Source organism: Protopterus annectens, chromosome 10.part0, assembly GCF_019279795.1.
Source record: "Protopterus annectens isolate FY-2018-M chromosome 10.part0, PAN1.0, whole genome shotgun sequence".
Taxonomy (NCBI): Eukaryota; Metazoa; Chordata; order Ceratodontiformes; family Protopteridae; genus Protopterus; species Protopterus annectens.
The window spans coordinates 1,640,467,147-1,640,489,800 of record NC_056744.1 but is presented as its reverse complement, the minus strand read 5'-3'; the positions used below and the strand labels follow the sequence as shown (position 1 = coordinate 1,640,489,800).

General features: G+C 37.1%; 1 protein-coding gene across 1 annotated transcript in view; it reads right to left on the bottom strand.

Moving 5' to 3' along the window:
* Positions 1-2,896: 2,896 nt before the first annotated feature.
* Positions 2,897-22,654, bottom strand: part of LOC122814356 — a 608,759-nt gene continuing 589,001 nt past the window's right edge. The window contains exon 14 of the mRNA XM_044086942.1: positions 2,897-3,491. Coding sequence (XP_043942877.1) covers positions 3,108-3,491 — 384 coding nt within the window. The 3' untranslated portion in view covers positions 2,897-3,107. The remainder of the gene's footprint in view (positions 3,492-22,654) is intronic.

Here is a 22,654-nt window from a genome sequence, read left to right as displayed (position 1 = left end):
CAGTGCAGATATACCGTAATATAAGTGCCCCACAGTCATCTAATAGAGAAAAATAAAATGAAATAAACAGTAAGCAATGAAGGGTGGGGGTAGGCATGGAATGAATGAAATGATCAAGAAAGCATAAATAACTAAAATATAACTGAAACAGATATGACAGTTAATTTATATTCCAAGTGTAAGAGTACGTTAATACTGTCTGTCACACCTGGACTGAATGATTTAGTCACTTTCCTTATACCTAAAAAGATTTTCTTTACTATTATTACATTAATAAGTTTTCAAGTTAAAAATAGACTAAAAGATACATTAATATGTTATTAATATGTTAATAATAATTTGTGTAGTAGAGAGCAAATTATTATTGTTTATTGCACTTAAATGTTCACTTTTAGAGAAAAGCATTCCTTGGGGGCAGCTTCATGTTGTCTTTGCTGCCCTATGTTTTGTTAAATATAAATTCACTGAAGCAGCAGTCCTATCAAAAAACTACCTGAAGCTTCCTTCTCATTGAAACTAACAAGGAGGCAGAGGAAAGAATAAGGCCATCTTTACAATGGGCAGGGCACAGACATATGAAGGTCAGAGAAGGAGGCGTAATGGTTGATGAAGAAATGAAAAATGTAACAAACAGCCAAGCAGTTGGGGGGGTCAGACTTATGTTATTGAGAGGAAAAAGCCCTACCATTGTCCTGTGGTAAGTAATGGGGGGACATAGGAGTAAACAAGAGAATGACCAAGCAAAGGTTACCAATAGCTATTTGACTATGGTGCTTATTTATGAGCATCAGAGAAAGATGCCTGTCTTGGAAGACAGTGTGGCAGAAGCCAGCAGAGGTATCTTAAAGGGAAGATAGGAGGTTTTAAGGAACTAGTGAAAAGTAATGGTAACAGAACCAGGGATTCCTGAGGAAGAGGGTCGGCTCTGTAACAATGACTTCAGTCTTCTCGGTCTTTGGCTTGTCATGTAGGTGTGGCTTGTTATGGAGGACAATGCAAAATGTTATTTTATAGAAACTAGATATTGAAATGCATCCAGGAAACATCACATTCAGAATCTTACCATCTGCAGAACATTTTACAAGAGGAAAAAGTGAATTCTGTGGCACAAGTGTTATATTTTAATAAGGACTGGATCTGAACCTATTCTGTGACGTGAACAAAACATGCTAAAGAGACAGATATGTGTCTCAGAGATTACCCCTTCTTATTCACATAAAGCAGTGCCCTCCCCTATTCCTCTTCAAAATCAGTTTGGATCACCTGGTTGGCCAATCATAATTTTACTCCTGGGATGGTGCCCTTGTCCTTTATGGACAGGGGCAGTCTGTAATATACTCAGTAGTAAAGGTGCATACCTAAGCCATCCTCTAGTCCTTAGGGATTGAAAATCGGGTAAAATTTGGGTAATAATGGCTAGGTTTGTAAGGGCTCGAGCCGCTAACTTAATAATCTCTTATAAACCTATGAAATACATACATACTGTGCAACATACCATTTACACAGGGGCCTTGGAGAATGAGGTTACAATCGGAGGTATATCAACACTTTCTAATAAAATACATAATGGCTGTATTCACCAGGTCCATATCATATGAACGAATCACACAAATTGTGAATGCTCATAATATCAAACGTACCGGACCTCAAAGATATTTGCCCTTTCCTCACTGTAGTGTGATCTCGGAGTTGGAATATAAATTTAGTTGGGGGGGTGTGCCCCCACAATAGGAAGTTTGAGGTCCGGTACGTTCGATATTATGAGCATTTACAATTTGTGCGATTCGCTCATATGATATAGACCTATATTCATCTGCTACATAAAGACAATGTGATTGTCACTGGTATTAGAAATGCCATAGCCTCATAAGGAAACCACCCCACTTGCAGAATGCAAATAAAATGCACTCTCAAAGGCTGCACATCAAATGTCATGCCAAACACATTGCCATCTGGCTTCTTTTGTCTTACTGGTGACACTTAAAGGATAATTTGCTTATTTTAACCCCCACCCCTCATTTCTAGTTTACTACCAGTCTACATTACCGTGGAATATAAACAGGTAAAATTGGGACTGTCAGTCTGTGTGCTGGAAAAAGTTTCTGCTGCCATCTGCTGCATACTCTAAATTGTGTCCTCCTAGCATTTCAGAGTTATCTGCATGCCAAAAAATAACTTTGCTGCAAAATTAATTCTCCCTGGACTTATATCATTCTGTTCTGGAATGTGCATTGACTTGTTAGCTTGTCAAATAAAATGATGTGCATGGAGTCATTCAAAGTAACAGAAATCATAGGAAATGAAATATGATACATTAAAAATTCAAGGAATACTTCCTGAAAGTGTAAGAACGATTGCAGAATTGTACATATGGGTGCAGTTAAGATTTGCACCTTCCTAGGTGGAAATTATCATCCCACATTTTGAACAATTTTGATAAATTTAAATTTGCAAAAAAAGATCAACATGTAATCTCAATTTCCCAAATGTGATACATAGCATAGAATACATAGGACAATACTGGCCATCTAGTGTATGTGTCAAAATCTAGCACACTTTGCAATCATAAACTTGTTCATTCAGTTAAAAAAACAGTATAATTACATGTCAGGCAAAATATGGAGGTATACTTAAAGTCAATGCCAAGTAAATATTCTTTCTAATAGGTTTAAAAATATCAGAAGTCTGTGGCAAAATGATTTGCCATCCTTGTCAAATGTATAAATGAACAAATAAAAAGTGCTTACTCAAAACACTAATGTCATTTTACCCGAAAGGGACATATAACTACTACAAATGCATTCACACACATAAGAGCTCACACACACACACACACACACACACACACACACACACACGCACACAGACACGCACACACACACGCACACACACACGCACACACACACACACACACACACACACACACGGTCTTGTAAGATTTACAAACTTAGATCCCTCGATACATCTATTTTGGAACAGTTCCTGTAGAATGAATGACGTGCTAAGCAAAGCCTCTAATTTTGTTCATAAGCACTTTGTTGGCTTGTAGTGAAGACCTTTTTTCTTCTTTCATTTCTGTGGCTGAGAGGAGCTGCATTTCAGTCATTCTATATAAGTAGCAAGGTAGCAGCAACAAATGAACTTAGAACAAACATTAAGGAAGAAACACGCTTTGCTATAGCAGAATTGGATACATTTTTATCATTATTGTTCCCCGTACTATTGCTCTTCACTGGGATTCCATTGTCTTGAAGCTTCAGTGCTTTTCCATTCTGGTATTGACAGAGGCTGCTTGCAGAAGATGTGGCAGTCTCAGTCGCTGTCACAAACTGTAGTCCAGGCACCTTACTTTGAAGCCACTTTTGGAATGCTGCAACACGTATGTATACTCCAGGACGGTTTTTGAGAGCACAACCTTCTCCCCAACTCACAAGTCCTGCAAGCACCCACATATTATCTATTTTGCATACCAAGGGTCCACCAGAGTCTCCCTGCAATACACATAATTAATAATATTAGTTATCTGAAACTGACCTCAGATTGTTACTTTATATTTACTAACCTGTTTGTTTACAATAATGTGGCATCATTTCATAAGTAATATGTATTATGGTAAATTATTTTTAATCTACTTTACCTTTCAAGTAGTTCAAATGTTTGTCCAGAATGACAAGTTACTTTTAATTTGTTTTACCTCTTAATTATGTGAGCAGTTTGTCAAGAGTTAAATGTTGTCAAACACAATATAAAATGACAAGCTGAAATTTCTGAATTATTAATATGCATAAAATCTGTCCATGAAGTTGCTTGCCCTTCCTTAGTTAAGCAAATTCTCATAAAGAAAACTGTAACACTCTCTCTCTGCTGTTCTGGTCACACTCAAGTAATTTTGACTCCAAGATGTGGACATATTTTCATTAAAGATCTAATGTATAGCTCATCTGTCTTCTGCAGTGGACCCTTCCAATGCAGATTGGTTCATAGAGTCTCTAGGATTTCAAGGTGGAATTCACTTCTCACATGCACAGAGCTACAGACAGATGCCTTACACATCCCTGTTAAGTCAGTTGAACTGAATGTGCAGGTGTAATTTGCAAATACATATTCTCACACACACACACACACACACACACACATGTATAAATATATATATATATATATATATATATATATATATATATATATATATATATGGGTTCCCTTCAGAATTGTGAAGGTCAAAAGTTAGAATTTCATATGATCGAAGATCATATGTTCGAACTTTCAAAACTTCAAAATCCTGAACGGAGATCAGCATACAGCATGGACCGGGAGATTTCCATTGTCTTCACTGTACTGTGATTTCAGAGTTGGTATATTTAAGTTGCGGGGGGTGTGGGGTATGCAGCCCCCACATAGGTGGTGCAGGGGGGCTTGCCCCCCTGCATACACATGTTTTAGTGTGTTGGGTGGTGTTTTGGGGTGGGTTCACAATTTCGAGATTCTGAACTCGAGATTCTGAAATTAGAGATTTTGGGATTTCGAAATTTCGTAGTGAACCCCTATTTATATATATGTATATATGTGTATAGGGTCTAATTTATCTCTTCCAATTCACCTATATATAACCGAGCACACTCACCTGAAACTTAAGACTAATGAAACTATACTTTGCTGTATCACAAATTCCCAAAATAACAATCAATAAAAATCTAAAAAGAAAACACACACATTCTCCAATATTTTTGCGGGGGGCAAGCCCCCTTGCACCCCCCCCCATGTAGCGGGCTGTGCTCCTCACACCCCACATAATATACACCAACTCTGAGATCACACTACAGTAACAGAAAGGGTAGACTACCCTACCCTTACTGTAGTGAGATCTCCATTTGAAAGTGACAAGCAGTGCAAAAAGAATATACCATAAGCTGAAGACACTACTGTCACATCCGTCATGCCTCCCCACTGGTACAATGTATGACAAGTTACAAGAAGGCTGTACACTTGTATTTCCCACACTACCAGCAACACAGTGAGTATCTCGATGAAACAGACTTTCGGCAAACTGAACTTTCAAACTTCTGGAGTTTTGGGTGAGTGTGCTCGGCTATTTTCCATTCGGTGAACTGTGTAATCGAAGAGATAAAGTAGACCCATATATATATATATATATATATATATATATATAATATGTGTATATATATGGGTTCACTTCTAAATCTCGAAAGCTCAAAACATCGAATCTCAAAATACTGAACTCAAAATCCCGAAAGTTCAAAATACTGAAAACTTGTAATACTGAATCTCATAATATCGAAAAACATACAGGACACTAACACTAACTATACTGCAGCACAAGTACATACAGAAACAAAGAACAGACAAAACATATTAGTCTACTTCAACTATAAGCAGGGAGGCAGGCCCCCCTGCACCCCCATGTGGGGGGCTCTGCCCCCCACACCCCCTGCTACTTAAATAGATCAACTCCGAGATCACACTTCACTACACTAAGATGAGGTATGCTGTAGCATAGTAAATTAAAAGGGAACATGACTAAGGTACAACAGGCAGTCACAAAGCACATAATGGTATGTTTGCCATTTTCTTCTGTTGGAGAAGAGTAATATGTTTCTGTATGTACTCGTGCTGCAATATAGTCAGTGTTGGTGTCCTGTATATTTTATATATACATATATATATATATATATATATATATATATATATATATATATATATATATATACACTCACACACACACACACACACACACACACACACACACACACATGCATATATATATATATATATATATATATGAATCCCCTTCTAATATTCGAAAGGCCGTATCATCGAATTTCATTTTCACTAGATGAAAATCGTGAAAATAAAATACCCGAATGGCGCATTTTTCCGAGAGAAAGTAAACACTTGCCCAACATACTCTTTTCTACACTGCAGTGCTATCCTAGAGTGGTATATATAGTTAGGGAGGGTGTGGGGGATGTAGCCCCCCCCCACCTAGGTGGGTTTCATTTACTCTGCTGTGTGTTTTGTTGAAGTTTGGGCAAGTGTTTACTTGCCCTGGGAAAAATTTGCCATTCAGGTATTTTGTTTTTGTGATTTTCATCTCTTGAAAACGAGGGTTGGGAGGGTGGCCTAATGGTTAAAGTGTTTGCCTTACAAACACAAGGTGCAGGGTTTGAGTCTCACAAGGGATAATTGGCTAGGCTTAAAATGGCTCGCAAGGGCAGTTAGCTTAGTACTAATCTATGAACCTATGAATTCGATGATATGGCCTTTTGAATATTAGAAGTAGATTCATATATATATATATATGTTTTTTTTTTTTTAGATCAGTGTGTGTGTGTGTATGTATCTTCAAGAAGCTATGTGGGGGCTTGCACAAGTGTATGAATACTGAGCACGTGTGAGTCTGACTGCCATTTTGTAGAAAGCTGTTGAGATGTAAGCATGTATGTATGTAATGTCTGTCTGTTAATCAGTTTGTTTATATTTTATGATGCTGCTATCCATCCTGATGTGTTTCTGTGTATTAAAGCATTTAAATGAAATACCCCACCTGCTTGTCATCTATGTTTGAGAGGGACGAGCGACATGGTGACAGAAGTGGTAGGTCTAAATGACATGGTGTTAGAAGCAGTAGGTCTAAAGGGGCATGATGTTAGAAGAAGCATGGCCAAGATGAGTTGTTGCCAGGAAGAGTTCCAGTTTCCTCCACTTGAATCCGAGAGGCACCTGGTTGGCACTGAAAGAATATACAGTAGTGAATCATCCCTACTGCATGCATAATTCGCAAAACAGGTGAGAAACTAATTTCAGATATTAAAACTTGCTCAATAGTATTTCTTATTCGCAAAATATGAAACAAGGCATACAGAATGCTCTAAATGATATTTGCATAAACCGATATGTCTGACATTGATAAAAATATTCAAATTGCTATGGAAAATTTTTGAAATAAAGTCCAAATTGCATAAAATGAATAAAATAAGAGTTAACGACTGCATTTTCGCTAAGCACGTACTTTTAGTACTTGTTAAAGATATCTGTTATCAGAAGTGTATTCACATGTTTTTGCACTATTATAGTAAAGTTATTTTGAAAAATACAGCCATTGCAGAGTATATTTCGCAAAGTACAATATTTCGAGCATATTTTGCAAAGTACAGTATTTTGAAGAGTTTATTGTGCATTTGAATGTTATTACAAGCTCACAGAACAACATAATTACAAGGGCCATAATTTTCAGTGTGTGTTTGTTTATACTTTGTGGGCATGGCAGCTGGATTTTGAAAACCCAGCGCACTTGTGTTTGGCAATAATATTGCAGAGAACTGGAGAGTGTTTTAGCAAGAGTACGACATTTTTATACGGGCTGCATTTTCTGATAAAGATGACCATACAAAGGCATTTATTCTGCGTAATTTAGCTGGGTCAGAAGCTACTGAAAGAGAGCTTTCATTTGTGTATGCACCTGCTATCAATACAGGAGAGGGGGAACTATCATATTGTTGTACCGGCTGAATCAAGGGAGGACTCTGAGTGCTTAAAACGTAAATTTAGAGAAATGCCAGACAAATGTTACAGTGCAAAGGCACTTATTTTATACAAGGGATCAAAAGCCTGGTGAAAGTTTTGCAGCATATATAACTGACATGTGAAATAAGGCCAAAACATGCAGATCTGTTGACTTAAGGGATGAGTTGATAAAGGACAGACTTGTGTGTGGTATTAAAGATGATGCTGTGAGAAAGATTTTGCTTTGTGACCGTGATTTAACTTTGAATAAGGCCATTAAGATTTGTCATATATATGAGCTCAAAGAAAAGCATACAAATATGCTTACAAATGAGAACAGCTCTAGAAGGCACAGTGATAAATCTCATGTTGATAGCATGCAGCACATGGTTAAAAAAAACAGGCCCAAGCACATGGCAGCAGCTGTAACTCCTGCAACACCCACTGGTAAATCCCAGAACTTTCCATCACATTCCAGATTTCACACAGCCTCAGTGAAGCATAACAGTGAGTCAGCAAACTCAAGGCATGGACTCCAACCTAATTTCATTGCCAACTGTCGTAATTGTGGTGGAAGTCATGAATCTAAAAGGGAAAATATTTAGCTTTGGTTAACAATGTCACAAATGCAATAAATGGAATAATTTCAAAAGGTTTTGTAAATCAAAAGGCTCACATTATTTTATTAAAAGGGAACATTTCAAGAAATGAGTTCATCATTTAGAAAGCTGCAACCCAACTCTTTATGTCAATGTTATGTCAGTGCTTCATGAAACAGTTAATGCGCTAGATTTAAGGGCAAAGAATGAAGTATTTTGTACTGTTCAGATAAATGGAAAACCCATAGAGCTCAAAGCTGACACCAAGTTCAGTGTTATGTCAGCAGAAACATTTGATAGAGTGTCATGGTGAAAGGCTTGATTTGGCAAGGTATGTGAAGCTTGTAGCTTATGGTGGTGAAGAAATTCAGACTGAAGGCTCAGTAGTTTTCATGTTACTCTGCTGGAAGATGCTATGACTTGTTATTTTATACGGTTAAGAGGCACATCCAGTCATTATTAGGGCTCAGAGACAGTTTGAAAATGGGGCTGCTTTCATTTAATAAGGAAGTCCACCAAGTCAGCTTGAAAAACCACTACTGTAATTTCGCCCAGTATATTTTTTCTACCTATGCTGATCTCTTTGAAGACAAATTAGGGAAGCTTCCAGTTGTGTACGCCATGAAGTTAGACCTAGACATCAGTCCAATTATCAGGTCACCATGAAAAGTTCCACTAGCCATGCAGGACAGAGTCAAAGCCAAGCTCGATAAGATGGTGTGACAAGGTGTGCTTTTCCAGTTGTAGAACCAAGTGAATGGGTATCTTCTACGGTGGTAGCTCATAAGAAAAGCTCGGATGACATCAAAATATGTATTGATCCATGAGACTTGAACAAAGCACTAAAAAGATCTCATCATCCAATGAGCACAGTTGAAGAAGTCGCAGCTCAGATGCCAAATGACACTTTTTTTCTGTCTTAGATGCACAGAGTTCATTTTGACCAATTCAGCTTGAAAAGAAATCCTCATTGCTCACTACATTCAGTACTCCATTTGGCGGGTACAGATTTTTGAGAATGCCATTTGGGATAAATTCTGCAAGTGAAGTCTTTCACTGTCCAATGGAGCAACATTTTTCTGGATATCCTTGTGCTATTATAGTAGACAACAAACTGGTAGGAGGTAATGGTGAAGCTGGGAATGACAGAACCTCAGAAAAATTCTGGAAAGAGCACGTTAAGTGAATCTCAAGGTCTATCCACAGAAATGCAAATTCAGGCTACAAGAGGTTACTTATGCTGGCCATTTATTTACTAGTTTAGGCCTACAAACAGACCCTTCAAAACAAACAGCCATTCTTGAGATGCCAGCTCCAGATAATGTTCAAGCCCTGCAACATTTTCTTGGCATGGTTAACTACCTAGGCAAGTTCATTCCAGATTTAAGCTAATTATCAGCACCACTCAGAGAGCTGACACATAAAGATGTATCCTGGTCTTTGTTAGAGCAACTCCGGAGAGCATTTGATGGCCTGAAGCAGAGAATTGCTAGTCCGCCAACTCTCACATACTATGATGTTCACAAACCATTTACTCTTTCATGTGATACTTTGAAATTTGGTCTTGGTGCAGTCATTTTACAAGAGAATCAACCTTGTTGCCTATGCATCAAGCATGCAGTATGCTCAGATCGAGAAAGAGCTTTTGGCAATTGTATTTGCATGTTCAAAGTTCCATGATTATGTTTATGGTAGACCTATCCAGATCAAAACAGACCTCCAACCTCTAATCACCGTCTTGAGAAAACCTATGCATTCAGCTCCAGCTAGACTGCAACTTATGATGCTGAGACTGCAAAAGTATAATTTCACTCTTGTCTCCAAGAAAGGCAAATGTTTTTATCTTGCTGATACATTGTGCAGATCACCCAGAAACACCACAGAACAGCATGAGAAGGAGAACATTGATTTTGAAGTCATGGAAGTGAGAAATTTTTTTTCCACATGTCTTGATGAGCTGGGAGATCACACAGCTGCAGATCCAGTTTTACAGAGGCTTAACCACTTTATCAGTCAAGGATGGCCATCAAAGCAATCTAGTTTACCTCAAGAATTGCAACCTTATTTTCCATACAGAGATGAGATGTTGTCTGACAAAGGTATCATTATGAAATGTCCGAAAGTAATTGTTCCAAAGGCCTTGCAACAGGAGTACATTACTATCTTGAATTGTGGTCACCCAGAAACTGACTCTACCAAAAGTAGGGTGAAAGGACTACTATTTTGGCCTTCTATGTCACAAGACATTGAGAAAGCACTTTTATCTTGTTCAGTGTGTAATATTACAAAGCCACATCAACAGAAGGAACCACTTCAGCTAAACCAGATTCCTGAACTACCTTGGTCGACAGTAGCCACTGACATTTTCGAGTGGAATGGTCAATATTATTTGGTGTTAATAGACTTTTACTCTAATTGGTTTGAGATTGACCTACTTCCTAATCTAGCATCCAGTACTGTCATTACTAAGATGAAGCATCATTTTGCAGTCCATAGTAATCCACACAAAGTTATTTCTGACAATGGCACACAGTTTACAAGCCAACAGTTCAAAAGATTTGCTGAAGAATGGGACTTTACTCATGTCACAAGTAGCCCTGAGTATGTGCAGTCAAATTGTTTGGCAGAATGTGCTGTTCAAAGTGCAAAACAGTTACTAGAGAAGTCAAAAACGAGATAATAGTGATGTTTTCCTGAATTTTTGAATCTAAGAAATATTTCTCATGATAAACATCTCGGTTCACCTGCCCAGAGACTTCTGTTGAGACAAACTAGAACCACATTACCATTCAGTAGTCAATTGTTGGTTCAGTGTGTCAAGAAAAAGTCAGTGAAAACCAATCTGTTGAAGAAGTGTTTAACCCAGAAGTCCTAATATGATAAAACCAGCAAACCGCTCAATCCATTATGAGAAGTAGAAGTGGTAAGGATGCAAATGTCCAAAGGTTATGATTGGATTGGAGTTGTGAAGAGTATTTGTCCAGAGCTGAGATCGCACATTGTGGAATCACAAGGAGCAGAGTTTAGGCAGAATTGGAAGCATTTGATACCGGTGTCTGAGCCTATACCACAGCACATAGTCTTTGAGAAAGACTCTTTATCTCAGAGTGAGTTATCTAGTGTTCCAATTCCAGAGGAAGTTCTAGTGAATGTTCCCACTCCTGTAATGAATCCAGAAGTTCCTGATAAGTTGTTCACCGAAGATTGTCCCTGTTACTAAATTCAGTCCAGAATGTTATTTTACGAGATTTGGTCGTATTTCCAGACCATGTAACGATACACGCCAAATTGTACTTGAAAATTGCGTTTTGTTTTTAATATCTGTAATAATGCATGTCTGATTCTAATGTTATTTTTACCAAGGGCAATCTTTTTAAGAGGGAGGATGTAGATCAGTGTGTGTGTATGTATCTTTAAGAAGCTATCTGAGGGCTTGTACAAGTGTATAAATACTGAACACGTATGAGTCTGACTGTCATTTTGTAGAAAGCTAGGTCAGCATGCTGACCTTTGACCCTTACCTCTGCAGTAGTGTAATCTTGGAGTTGGTATATTTACTTAGGGGGTGAGGATGGGTGGGTTTTCTTTGCTTTGATTTTAGTGTGTTTGTGAGGTTGGGTGAACGGTTACTTACCAGTAGTGATCTGTCATTGTTCCGAGCGGTCGGTCTTCTTGGATTTTGGGTTTTTCACCTTGGTCTTATAAAAGTCTGGTAAGTGGGATTTCAGTCTAATTAAGAAGACCCATATATATATATATATATATATATATATATATATATATATATATATATATATACACACGCACACGCACGCACACACACACACACTTTTTTATATTTGTGTTTGTATTTTAGAGTTTGATGAAACTTTTGAGGTACAGTGCTATTGGGGTCATGGACATAGATGTGGCTAGTAACGTGGATCAGACCAGGTTAGCATTAGTAACATCTGGCTTTTGTGCAAATTCATGCCCCAGAAGCAAAATCAAGGTACAATTTGTAGATAAGGCATACACCTTAAGTTTTGTACTGCCTGTCTTCTTCCAGTTTTCATGCACATGCATATTGTCACAGTTTTGTCATTTCTCATTGTAGTTCCTAGCAACACTGACAGTATGATATTGAACAGACCACATTGAAAAATGGCGGATCATTCAGGTAACCAAGTCACTGGGAGAGGAAGGTGTTACTGCTCCTCGTAGGTAGCATTTTATAAGCAGCATTTGGCTTGTACAGGACAACGCCTCATGAAGGTACAAATAGGAGGACCAAGACCAAGGTTGCTGACCTCATCTCATGTGGATGGGGATACTAGATGCACTGAAACCCCTGTAAGAAAGCATTAGTCTTGCAACCTATATGGGGCAGCCAGCCTTTTCCCACAAATTCAAGATAATTTCAGAGAAAGACTTTTGTAAGTCAATGACGGGCACTTTTATCTTCTAACTCTATGTTGGGGTACTATCCAAATGTAATTTATGTAGACTGTGTCAATGAAATAATAGTAATAGTGAATGAGCAATATTTTTCTTGCAGTTGTTGCGTTACAACTTCAACAGCCAGGGTTCAGTTGTGGTTGTAGTTACAGTCTTCATGAAACCTGTGTGTTATTCTTCCGTCTAAGTTGGTTCCCCCAGGTGATTTGGCACCCTTTACTGTCAGCAAATTGCTGTGTAGTTTAATTACGTACTCTGTACTTTGTGCTGCTGCCAGGTATGCATGCATGCATGCATGCATGTTCATGTCTGTGAGTGCTCTCCCCATGCTTGCCTGACATCCCAATCAGGGTGTATTATGCTAAGCATTTGCTTTTTTCTTATATAGAATCATGTGCAATTTGACCTGAAATTGAATTAAGCAATTATTGATAATGGAATGATGAATTTTGCATGTTGCTTATCATTATTGTATTGATGTGTTTATCACATGATATTTAATGAGTAAGATTCCTCTGAGAGGAGCTTTTACTGAGAGACTTGGGTTGTCAGACCTTGTACAAAACAAAATAAGAATTAGCAATGCAAAATTAGATACAATAAAAGGTAGTAACACAACAGTTAGTAAAAAGACGGACAGTTGTGCTGTATTTATCAATACATATTATTGACTTTACAAATCAATATCTATGCCAGAAACTATGAAACCCAATAACACTGTATAAACTGTAATAAGAATGTTGCAAAGTAATCCAGGCACCATTATTTATAATAACTGAAAGTGAGTGTTAGACAATGTGATGAATGAAGAAGCACTAAACTAGTATACACTGAATCACCATTAACCTGCATGACCAGTCCAGCGCAGCCAATGGGCAATACTAATCTCACATGTACATGCAATGTGTCATGTGTGACAGTACCATACATACATACATTCTTATATTAGCAGTAATATGTATGTTTGTGTGTGTTTGAGTGCAAATATATATATATATATATATATATATATATATATATATATATATATATATATATATGTATATTATTGCTAATAGAAGAATAAAGTTTGTCTTTTTTGTCTGTTCATAGCTTACTAGTAGCAGATGAAAACTGCCCTACTTGCCCTCTCCTCTCCTACTTACCATTTTGTCTCGTGTCTTTTTGATGGAACTGAGTCAGAGTTTCTCAGTTCCACACACATTCATGTAGCTCAATTAATGTATGTGGCACAACCTCTGTGACTAATGTCCTAGGATCTGGGTTATTATGCATTAGTAGTTATTATTTCTGTTTGCTAATGATGCCCCTACTATCTAGCTTGTTATTCTTCTTGAAATTCCATCCCCTTACATTCTCCTGTCATGATATTGTGCATCTAGATCATGCCTTTCTCTTGTTCCTCCTTGTCTCTAGTGTGAAGGCTTGATTTATTTCACTTATCCTTGCAGTCTAATCCTTCCATCATACAATGTTACCTTTCTTTGCACCTTTTCCAGTGCTGTTATATTATTTTGCCTACAGTGTATCTATATTTGCACACAGTATATAGTTGATGCCTGGTCAATGCCTGGAGGAGTGAAAAAAAAGACCTTTTTGTCCATGCAACCTGTCCCTGTTAGGATACATCCAAGCTTCCCACTAGTCTTGGCATGATCCTTTTTCTCATTTTCTGATAACCTAGATGTACAATTACTACCACCCAAGGTCCTTCTCCTAGTTAATATGACTGACTGCCACCTCTATAGTCTGCAGTTCTATTTAAGTTGCTGTTTCTTGTATTTGTTAGTGCTGAATCATAGTTTCCACCTCTCTGATCATTTTGGCAAATTCTCTAGCTTCTTCATAAAGCTTCTTTCTTCATTGCACACTGTCATCTCTTTTTGGGTATCATCCACAAACAAGTTAATCATGTTCATGATTCATCTCTTTATGTCAGTGCCAGAGACACTGAAGAGTACTGTGTTCATTAATCACCCTTGAGACCACTGTTCATCTCAAAATCTTGACAAAGACCTGCTCACCTCCACTGCCTATGTCTTCCCTTATAGCCATCTTATTACCTACTTTAAGTATTCATAAACTGACCCTAAATCCTGTGAATTTACTCACCACTCTTTTGCAGACAACCAAAACAAAATCCATATCGAATTCTTGGCAACCTATTTATTGTTACCCTCAGCTGTAATATCCTTATCTAGCTCTGCCATGACCCAGTCATAGAACTGAAGATCCCTTCACTTATAATGTCCTTATCCAGCTCTGCCATGACCCAGTCATAGAACCGAAGCTCCCTTCACTTATAATGTCCTTATCTAGCTCTGCCATGACCCAGTCATAGAATTGAAGCTCCCTTCACTTATAATGTCCTTATCTAGCTCTGCCATGACCCAGTCATAGAACTGAAGCTCCCTTCACTTATAATGTCCTTATCCAGCTCTGCTATGGCCCAGTCATAGAACCGAGGCTCCCTTCACTTATAATATCCTTATCTAGCTCTGCCATGACCCAGTCATAGAACTGAAGCTTTCTTCACTTATAATGTCCTTATCTAGCTCTGCCATGACCCAGTCATAGAATTGAAGCTCCCTTCACTTATAACATCCTTATCCAGCTCTGCCATGGCCCAGTCATAGAGCCGAAGCTCCCTTCACTTATAATATCCTTATCTAGCTCTGCCATGACCCAGTCATAGAATCAAAGCTCCCTTCACTTATAATATCCTTATCTAGCTCTGCCATGACCCAGTCATAGAACTGAAGCTCCCTTCACTTATAATATCCTTATCCAGCTCTGCCATGACCCAGTCATAGAACCGGAGCAACTTCTACTGCCACAACCTTCCGGCTGTAAACGTAGGTTAATTCATTTCTTGGAGATAGTAATAAACCAGGGATCCATTCTTTTTCCTTGAATATTTTTTCCTGTTATAATTCTTACCACATATGTCAAGTTTGTAATTCCCAGGGCTGGTATTGCTCTTTACCTTGCATAGTGATCCTACAGTAAACTTCTTCAAATTTTTTGATATCTTTGTCAAAAGGTCTTCCATTGCAATTGGCAAATGTTTCAAGATTTTAGTTTATATCCCATCAAACCTTGGGACCTTGCCCTCCTTCAACCTATTCTATGCTTGCTCCATTTTGCTGAGCTTGATTGTCCCAGCTGTCCATGCTTCAGTCTTCTTGCCCCTCATTTCCTTCCAGACCAGAAATCTTGTTCTTGGTTTCCTCTTGATATCAGAGATGAAGAAGTTCAAAAGCATTTCTGTTTTCTTCTCAATATATCATGTGTTTTGCCATATGCTGGCCATTTTTATTAGAACCAGCTTATCACTTCCGCACTTCACAGTATACTGGAACATGTGTGCTGGCCTACTTTACTTCTCCACACTTTCTTTTCCATCCTTTTGTTATCAACTCTAATATCCTAAGCTGTGCTCTATTTACTGTGCTTACTCTGCTTGTCTTCCTTCTTTGTATCTCCTATGTGTATTCTCCAACTCCATTAGTGCTTGCATGACCATTTTTAGAAACTGTAAGGGTTTTCTTCTTTTTTTCCATTTGTAGTTTTCCTCTCAGTCCATTTTGTTTTGCTCCTTTTTGCTATTCCTATTTTTTCTAATAGTTTTTAAAGTCCTTTAATTGTCTACCATTCGTCTAGCTCCACCATTACTCTTTCTCCAAGTTTATTTATTTATTTGTTTGGATTTGTGAACTGGGGTAGAGCACTGATCCACATGGACATTCCTCACACTAAGCCTACAAACAATGACTGATTAAGTGACCTTCTTTGAATTACACTATGGATAAGTGGAGATTGCATGAATCAAATTCTGGACTCCAGGATTAAATTGGTTACCAGCTAGTCTTAATACTCTGCCTTAACTTCCAGAGAAGCTTGTTAATTTTGCATTGTAGAATCTCACACATGAGTACTGTACTTTTGCAAGAAGTAGCTAAAAGACTGGAAGTTCGGTAACTGTGTTAAGTTGGTAGGAGGACTTTAAAGCATAACTCCAAATTTGTCATTAATGTCGAAAAGGGTATTGAAGGGATTGAATATGTAACTGTAAGTTAAACATTTTTTGTTCTTTTTAATATGTGCATAATCAATTTCTTGAAGTAAATATATTGTATTGTAAAGTAGTTCTGTCAAGAATGCAGAGATATTCTAAATGTGATGTGGAGGAGTCTTATCAGTGACTGTTATTTACGCTAGTGATATTAAAGCAAGGGAGTAATTTTTATCAACTAAAATGCATCTGGGGTTTATAATGTAACAAGATAAAGGGTGGATCTATGTAGCTATGTAGCATAATGTGATCTTGGTTAGTATTAGTAGAGAGATGTAAAAGTAGGGTTGCCACCTTTCTTTGTGGCTAAAACCAGACAAAAGCCACACCTCTTGCACCAACCATAACTCTGCCCATCTCCACTCCTGTCACACCCACTCTCCATCCATTTTGTGATGTCATTATCATGTCAGCTGAGGGGAGGGGTTGCCCTCTTTTTCTGCTCGTGATGCCTTCTTTCTGCCAATTTACTATGTTTTTCGATAAAAAAACAAAAAACAGTAAATCTGCAAATTTAGCAAACTCTGATAGTCCGTTTCTTTTTTTTTAAACAGAATACCAGAGTTTGTATAGTATTTTCCAGACTACAAGAAAATATGTTTGATTTCTGGATAGTCCCAAAAAAGTAATAGGTGGCAAGGCTATATAAAAGTATATTGATCATATCATATGTGTAATAAATAATAATAATTTCTTCTGGTATTATATATGTTACAGTAGAGACTAATGTTCTTAGTTTACATTGCAGACAAGGGAATGTTTTGTTTTTCTCAGTAAACAGGCTACAATATGGGAAGCATTAAAATGATAGTTATTTTGCATTTAAAAATAACTATTTCTTACATTTGTAAAGCTATTAGCTGTTTTCTTTTCCACCAGCAAATGGCTGCAGTTGAAGAGAGTAGATCTACAGATGCAGACAATTAATCAGGAAACAACTGAACCAGGTACTCTGAGGCATTTTATAAGAAACATTATGATTAGTAATTAATTGGGATCTGGGAAGCAGTTCAGTGTAAATGAAGGTGAACACTGATGGAAGTGAATAATATTGTAAGTAAATGCAACCCTTAGATTGCAGGTATAGACAAAAAGCAGGGTGCTGAATTATATTAAAAAGTGTAGAGTACAAATAACAATGTCACATGAGACATATTTTGATAGAAATTAGCATGTAGATTTGATAAAGAAAGATTTGGATATTCAGCACATATCAGACACAAAGGAAAATTATTGTAATGATACTGATTACTGGAGGAGTTTGACTTATCTTACCCACACTTGGCTGCTATGTTCATATGTGGTGTGGCAGCTTCTCTCTCTCTCTCTGTCGCTGTCTCTCTCTGTCTCTCTCTATCTATCTCTACATGGCTGCCACAACTTTCCTGAAGATGTAGTTGAGCTTGAGTGTAAGTAGCATCCCATGCAAGCTACGAGGCATCTAAGTCCTTGACTGTGAGACAGTGCTTGATTCCTGGGTGCTTGTAAGAGACCCAAAGAAATACTAAAAAGAATATCAGAAAGATTAAAAAAATATAACTTTTCATAATGGCAGAGAATGAAATATCTTGTTTCATAAAGAATTAAGGAAGCAAACATTCCCTTTGGAATTTTATAAGGAGGTGGATACAAACTTAAGATTTAAAACAATATGAGTTAGTCCAAGACAGAAAAAAATACAATGAACTAATTAAATATAAAATGTTAAAACCTGCTAAGCAGATTTGGTCATTAAAGTTAAAAGCAATTTAGTCAAATGAAAACTGCATGTTTTGTAAACTGATAACATTAAGACTGAAGAAAACAAAGATGAAGGTGGTTGGTTTGTAAGTAAGGAAAGCTATTGTAATTATAATAAGGGGACATTTGTTTGTAGAAAAATATAAAGCTTAGAATCACTGATAATATAATAAGCATATTATTCAAATAAAACAAATTTAACTGGGAAAAGATGTTGAGTAGGGTGACAAGTTTCATTATATGTGGAGGTAAGGAATACTAGTCATTTTTTAGGAAAGGAGATAATAAAGATCCAGGTATCTGCAGCACAATACCTTTATACTTCAGTAATTCTTCTGGAACTGATGGGCTTATTCAAATTTTAATTTCTGTATCTTGATGGCTGATCAGCCCAACAAACAGTTTATGTAGTATACCATTCGAGCTCGAAAAATCTTAAATTAAGAAGGTAAAATTGTTTTTTGCTCTTCTGGACCTTGAAACTGACATTTAAATTTAAGAGAGGAGGAGAGTGTTATGAAATATACGCAGAAGAGGTGCTATTCACATGACTTGGTAATAGCAATAAATAAGTTATATTTGCAGAAGTTAGCTAAGGTAAGGGTAACCATGGATAGTAAATATACAGACTGGTTCCCAATAAAGAATGGAGAGAAACAGAGTTTCCTTTTGGCACTATGGTTATTCCTCATATACACTGATAATGCGATTTGTGAGCTCTCTAAGATAAAAAGGAGACATGGGAAAATAAAACAAGAAAGTAGCCCAACATTACACTATATCGATGACCTGATATTCTTGGCTTTAAGTTTTAAACAGTAAAAAAATAAATAAATAAATAAAAGCTATTAAACTTTAAGGGAATAACACAAATATCCCTTAAAGATTGTAGCTAAAAGTAAAGTCATTATTTAAAATCCAAATTGAGAAATCTAATTTATATCTTAATAACCAGCAAATGGAATTTTTGACCAGTTATAAACATTTTGGCATAATATTAACTTGCAACATTTTTTGGAAATTACATATTCAGCATCTGAAACTGAAGAAAGAGTAATTCATTGCTACTCTTTATCACTGGTGAAATATACAGTGAATATTATGTATCCCCATTGCAGTCTACAATTAAAACTGAAGTTTGCAGCTATATCACATTGAAATTTGGGGCCATGCTGGTAATGAACAAGTATTTCAAAAGGTATATAAATTGATAAAACATCTCTTCCAGCTACCATGGTCTTTCTCAGCCAGTTTTGTTAGAGAAGACTTTGGAGTGATGTGAAAAAAGATTGACAAAGAAGAAGCTGTACAACCAGGAACTGTATAAATGGACATCAGCCAGTGGATTGAACATAAATAAAATTGACTATATTTGTGGAAGGAAATGATGTAAAATCTCAGTAACCTCAATAAAAATAAACTTTGGGGCTGATTATGGTAGAGATCAGCAGCTACCAGTATGCAAATGAAGCTAAAGCTGAAAATAGATAAGCCAACTTGGTTTTAATAAAGTATGATTATGAAAGTATACCAGCAGGATTCAAAGAGTCTCTTTCAAAACTGATTTACTGCATTAGAGACAGATGATAGAATACCAGAAGAACTACAGGAGGATGTGAAAGTTGTACTGAAGAAAGTGACAAGTTCCTCCGAAAATTAAAAAGCAAAAACATTCAAAATGGGTGTATGGTGATATCTACAATATTGCACAGAAATATAAAGAAGTTAAAGCCAGATGAGAAAGAGAAGCAGCTGCGGGATTTTGCCAAAACGTCCAATGGGCCACAAGATGGTGTAATGAAAATATTACAGCGATGGGTGCAAGGAGATATAATTGGAATATACTAGAAGAAGAACAAGATCATCTTTTTTAGACTTTGAGACCTAAGAGTAATTTCTTACCTCAGACTAGAATGTTAAAAGATACTTAAAGTTCTATGTTGAGTAATGCTGAGAAAGGAAAGAAAGTGTAGAAATACTGTACTTAGGAATTATATCACAAAAATCAAAAATTCAATAACTGTTTCCACCTCTAGCTTTAGATCAAGAATGAATGACAATGACGGAAGTAGAAGCATTACTGAATGCTTTTCCAAAGCTCGACCCATCATGATTTGAAGTCATTCCCACTGAAATATTACAGCACTTGGATGTAGCTGTTGTTTAACATAAAAAAGCTATGCCAAGATATTTAGCAGACAGCACTGTGGCCTCTAAATGGTGTTTATGGTGTTCATGAAGAAGGGGGATCCGACTAATTGCGAAAATTATCACACAATAACTCTAATCTGACATGACAACAGTGCTCTTGCCAAGATTGTTCCATAGGAATTACAAAGACACTTAGAACAAGAATTTCCAAAAGTGCAAACAGGAGTTAGGAAATAGGAAATAGGAACATCATTGCAGGTGAGAGATAGTTCCTTCAAAGACAAATGGATATCAAAATGATGCACCTATTTGTATTTCATTAACTATAGCAAGGCATTTGACTGTGTACATTATGGGCCAGCCTGAGAAGCAATGGTGTTGCAGAACACCTGATAGTTCTCATGCATAATCTTTACGTCAGTATAGAAGCAATAGTGTGACCAAAACAATAACTGAGCAAAACTTTAAAAAATAATATTCTAGAATTAAAAAAAGTATATAAAAAAGCTGCATACTTTGTCCATACTTGTTTTATTTATACCTAGAAAAAAATCATAAAGGATTCAGGATTGTATGAAGAAAATTGAGATGTGAAAACTGGAATAAGAATTATTAACAACCTTTGATAACATAACAATAACGGGTTCAGGTGCCTAGGCAGCGAGACATTTCCCTGTGGTCCATTTGACTGGGGACACATGGCTGCAGTGACATTCAGCTGCAGAGAAATATGTCTGTTTGCAAATTCCCTGTGGGCAAAGAGAAGCACACACTGCCACGCTCACAGCTTTAATAGCCAAATGCATGGCGGCAGAAGAAGCAATGAGTGTTGTGCTCAGTGTGCAGTACATACTTATATAACTACAACATGTAGAAGTGTGCTACAGCATGGAGGAAATCCTTCAGGCTACTGTAGTCACATTTATGCTCCAGTATGCATTTTAGGTAATGTTCCCTAGACACTGTGAATGGGATAGTGGTCCACACACTCTAATTATAAAGGCACTGCCCATTGTGCACTGCAATTTTACTGCCACTGACATGCCCTCTGGCCAGCCTGCTGCTGATGCCTGCCATATTGCCTGCTGTCTCATGTTCCCTTGGGGACCATGGACATAGTTTTCCCCCTGTGCATTTGGTTATTAAAGCTGTGGGCATGGCAGTGTATGCTTCTCTTTGCCCACAGCGAATTTGCAAACAGCCATATTTCTCAGCAGCTGAATGTTACTTCAGCCATGTGTCCCCAGTCAAATATACCACAGGGAAATGTCTCGCTGCCTAGGCGCCTGAACCCAACAATAACACATTACTTGCTGAAAGTGAAGATGATATAGCCTCTGCTTATCAGGATTAAATAACCCAGTCTCAGGTTAGGTTTGCACATTGACACGAAAAGACAAAGGTACTGGCAAAAGGTAAAATCAATATTTTTATTTTTGATGGAGAAGAAATAAAAATAGAAAACAAATTCGGCCTTCTTGGATCAATAATCAGTAATGAAATGACATGCAATGACTAAACCCAGAAATGAGCTGCTCTGTAGAATGGCCATGAAGTATTTGGATAGCATCTTCAAGTCCAAGATATATCTTTCTATACAAAACATTGACTTGTGGTATTTTCAATGATGGTATATAGTTACAAAAACTGTACAGTGAAGAAATAAGATAGCAAAAAAATAAAGATCTTTGAAGTATGATGTTGATAAATGATATTGCATAGACAGTCAGGAAAAACACATCAAAACATATCGGACAGATAAAACTTAAGTATTCTCAGGAACTTCAAATGATAGGACTTTGACTAAAGTCAATTAGAAAAGACTTATGTTCGGCAAAGTCAAAAGTCAAAATAAAAGAAGACCAGCAACCCAATGGATTGATACAATAGCTACAGCAATGGATGGCCCTCTATCATTGATTAATTGTCTGAATAAAAACAGAGCACAATTCAAGACAACTATCCACATGCTCACCGTAACTGATACTGACTCACAAGCACTTAAAACAGTTCATAGGGTCACCTATGACTCATCTAGATACATGTCTATAAAAGATCAGTTCAGTGAGCAACTTGTGAATATCTCATGCCAATGAAAATTGTATAAATAAACATTTCTTTGTAGATGGCA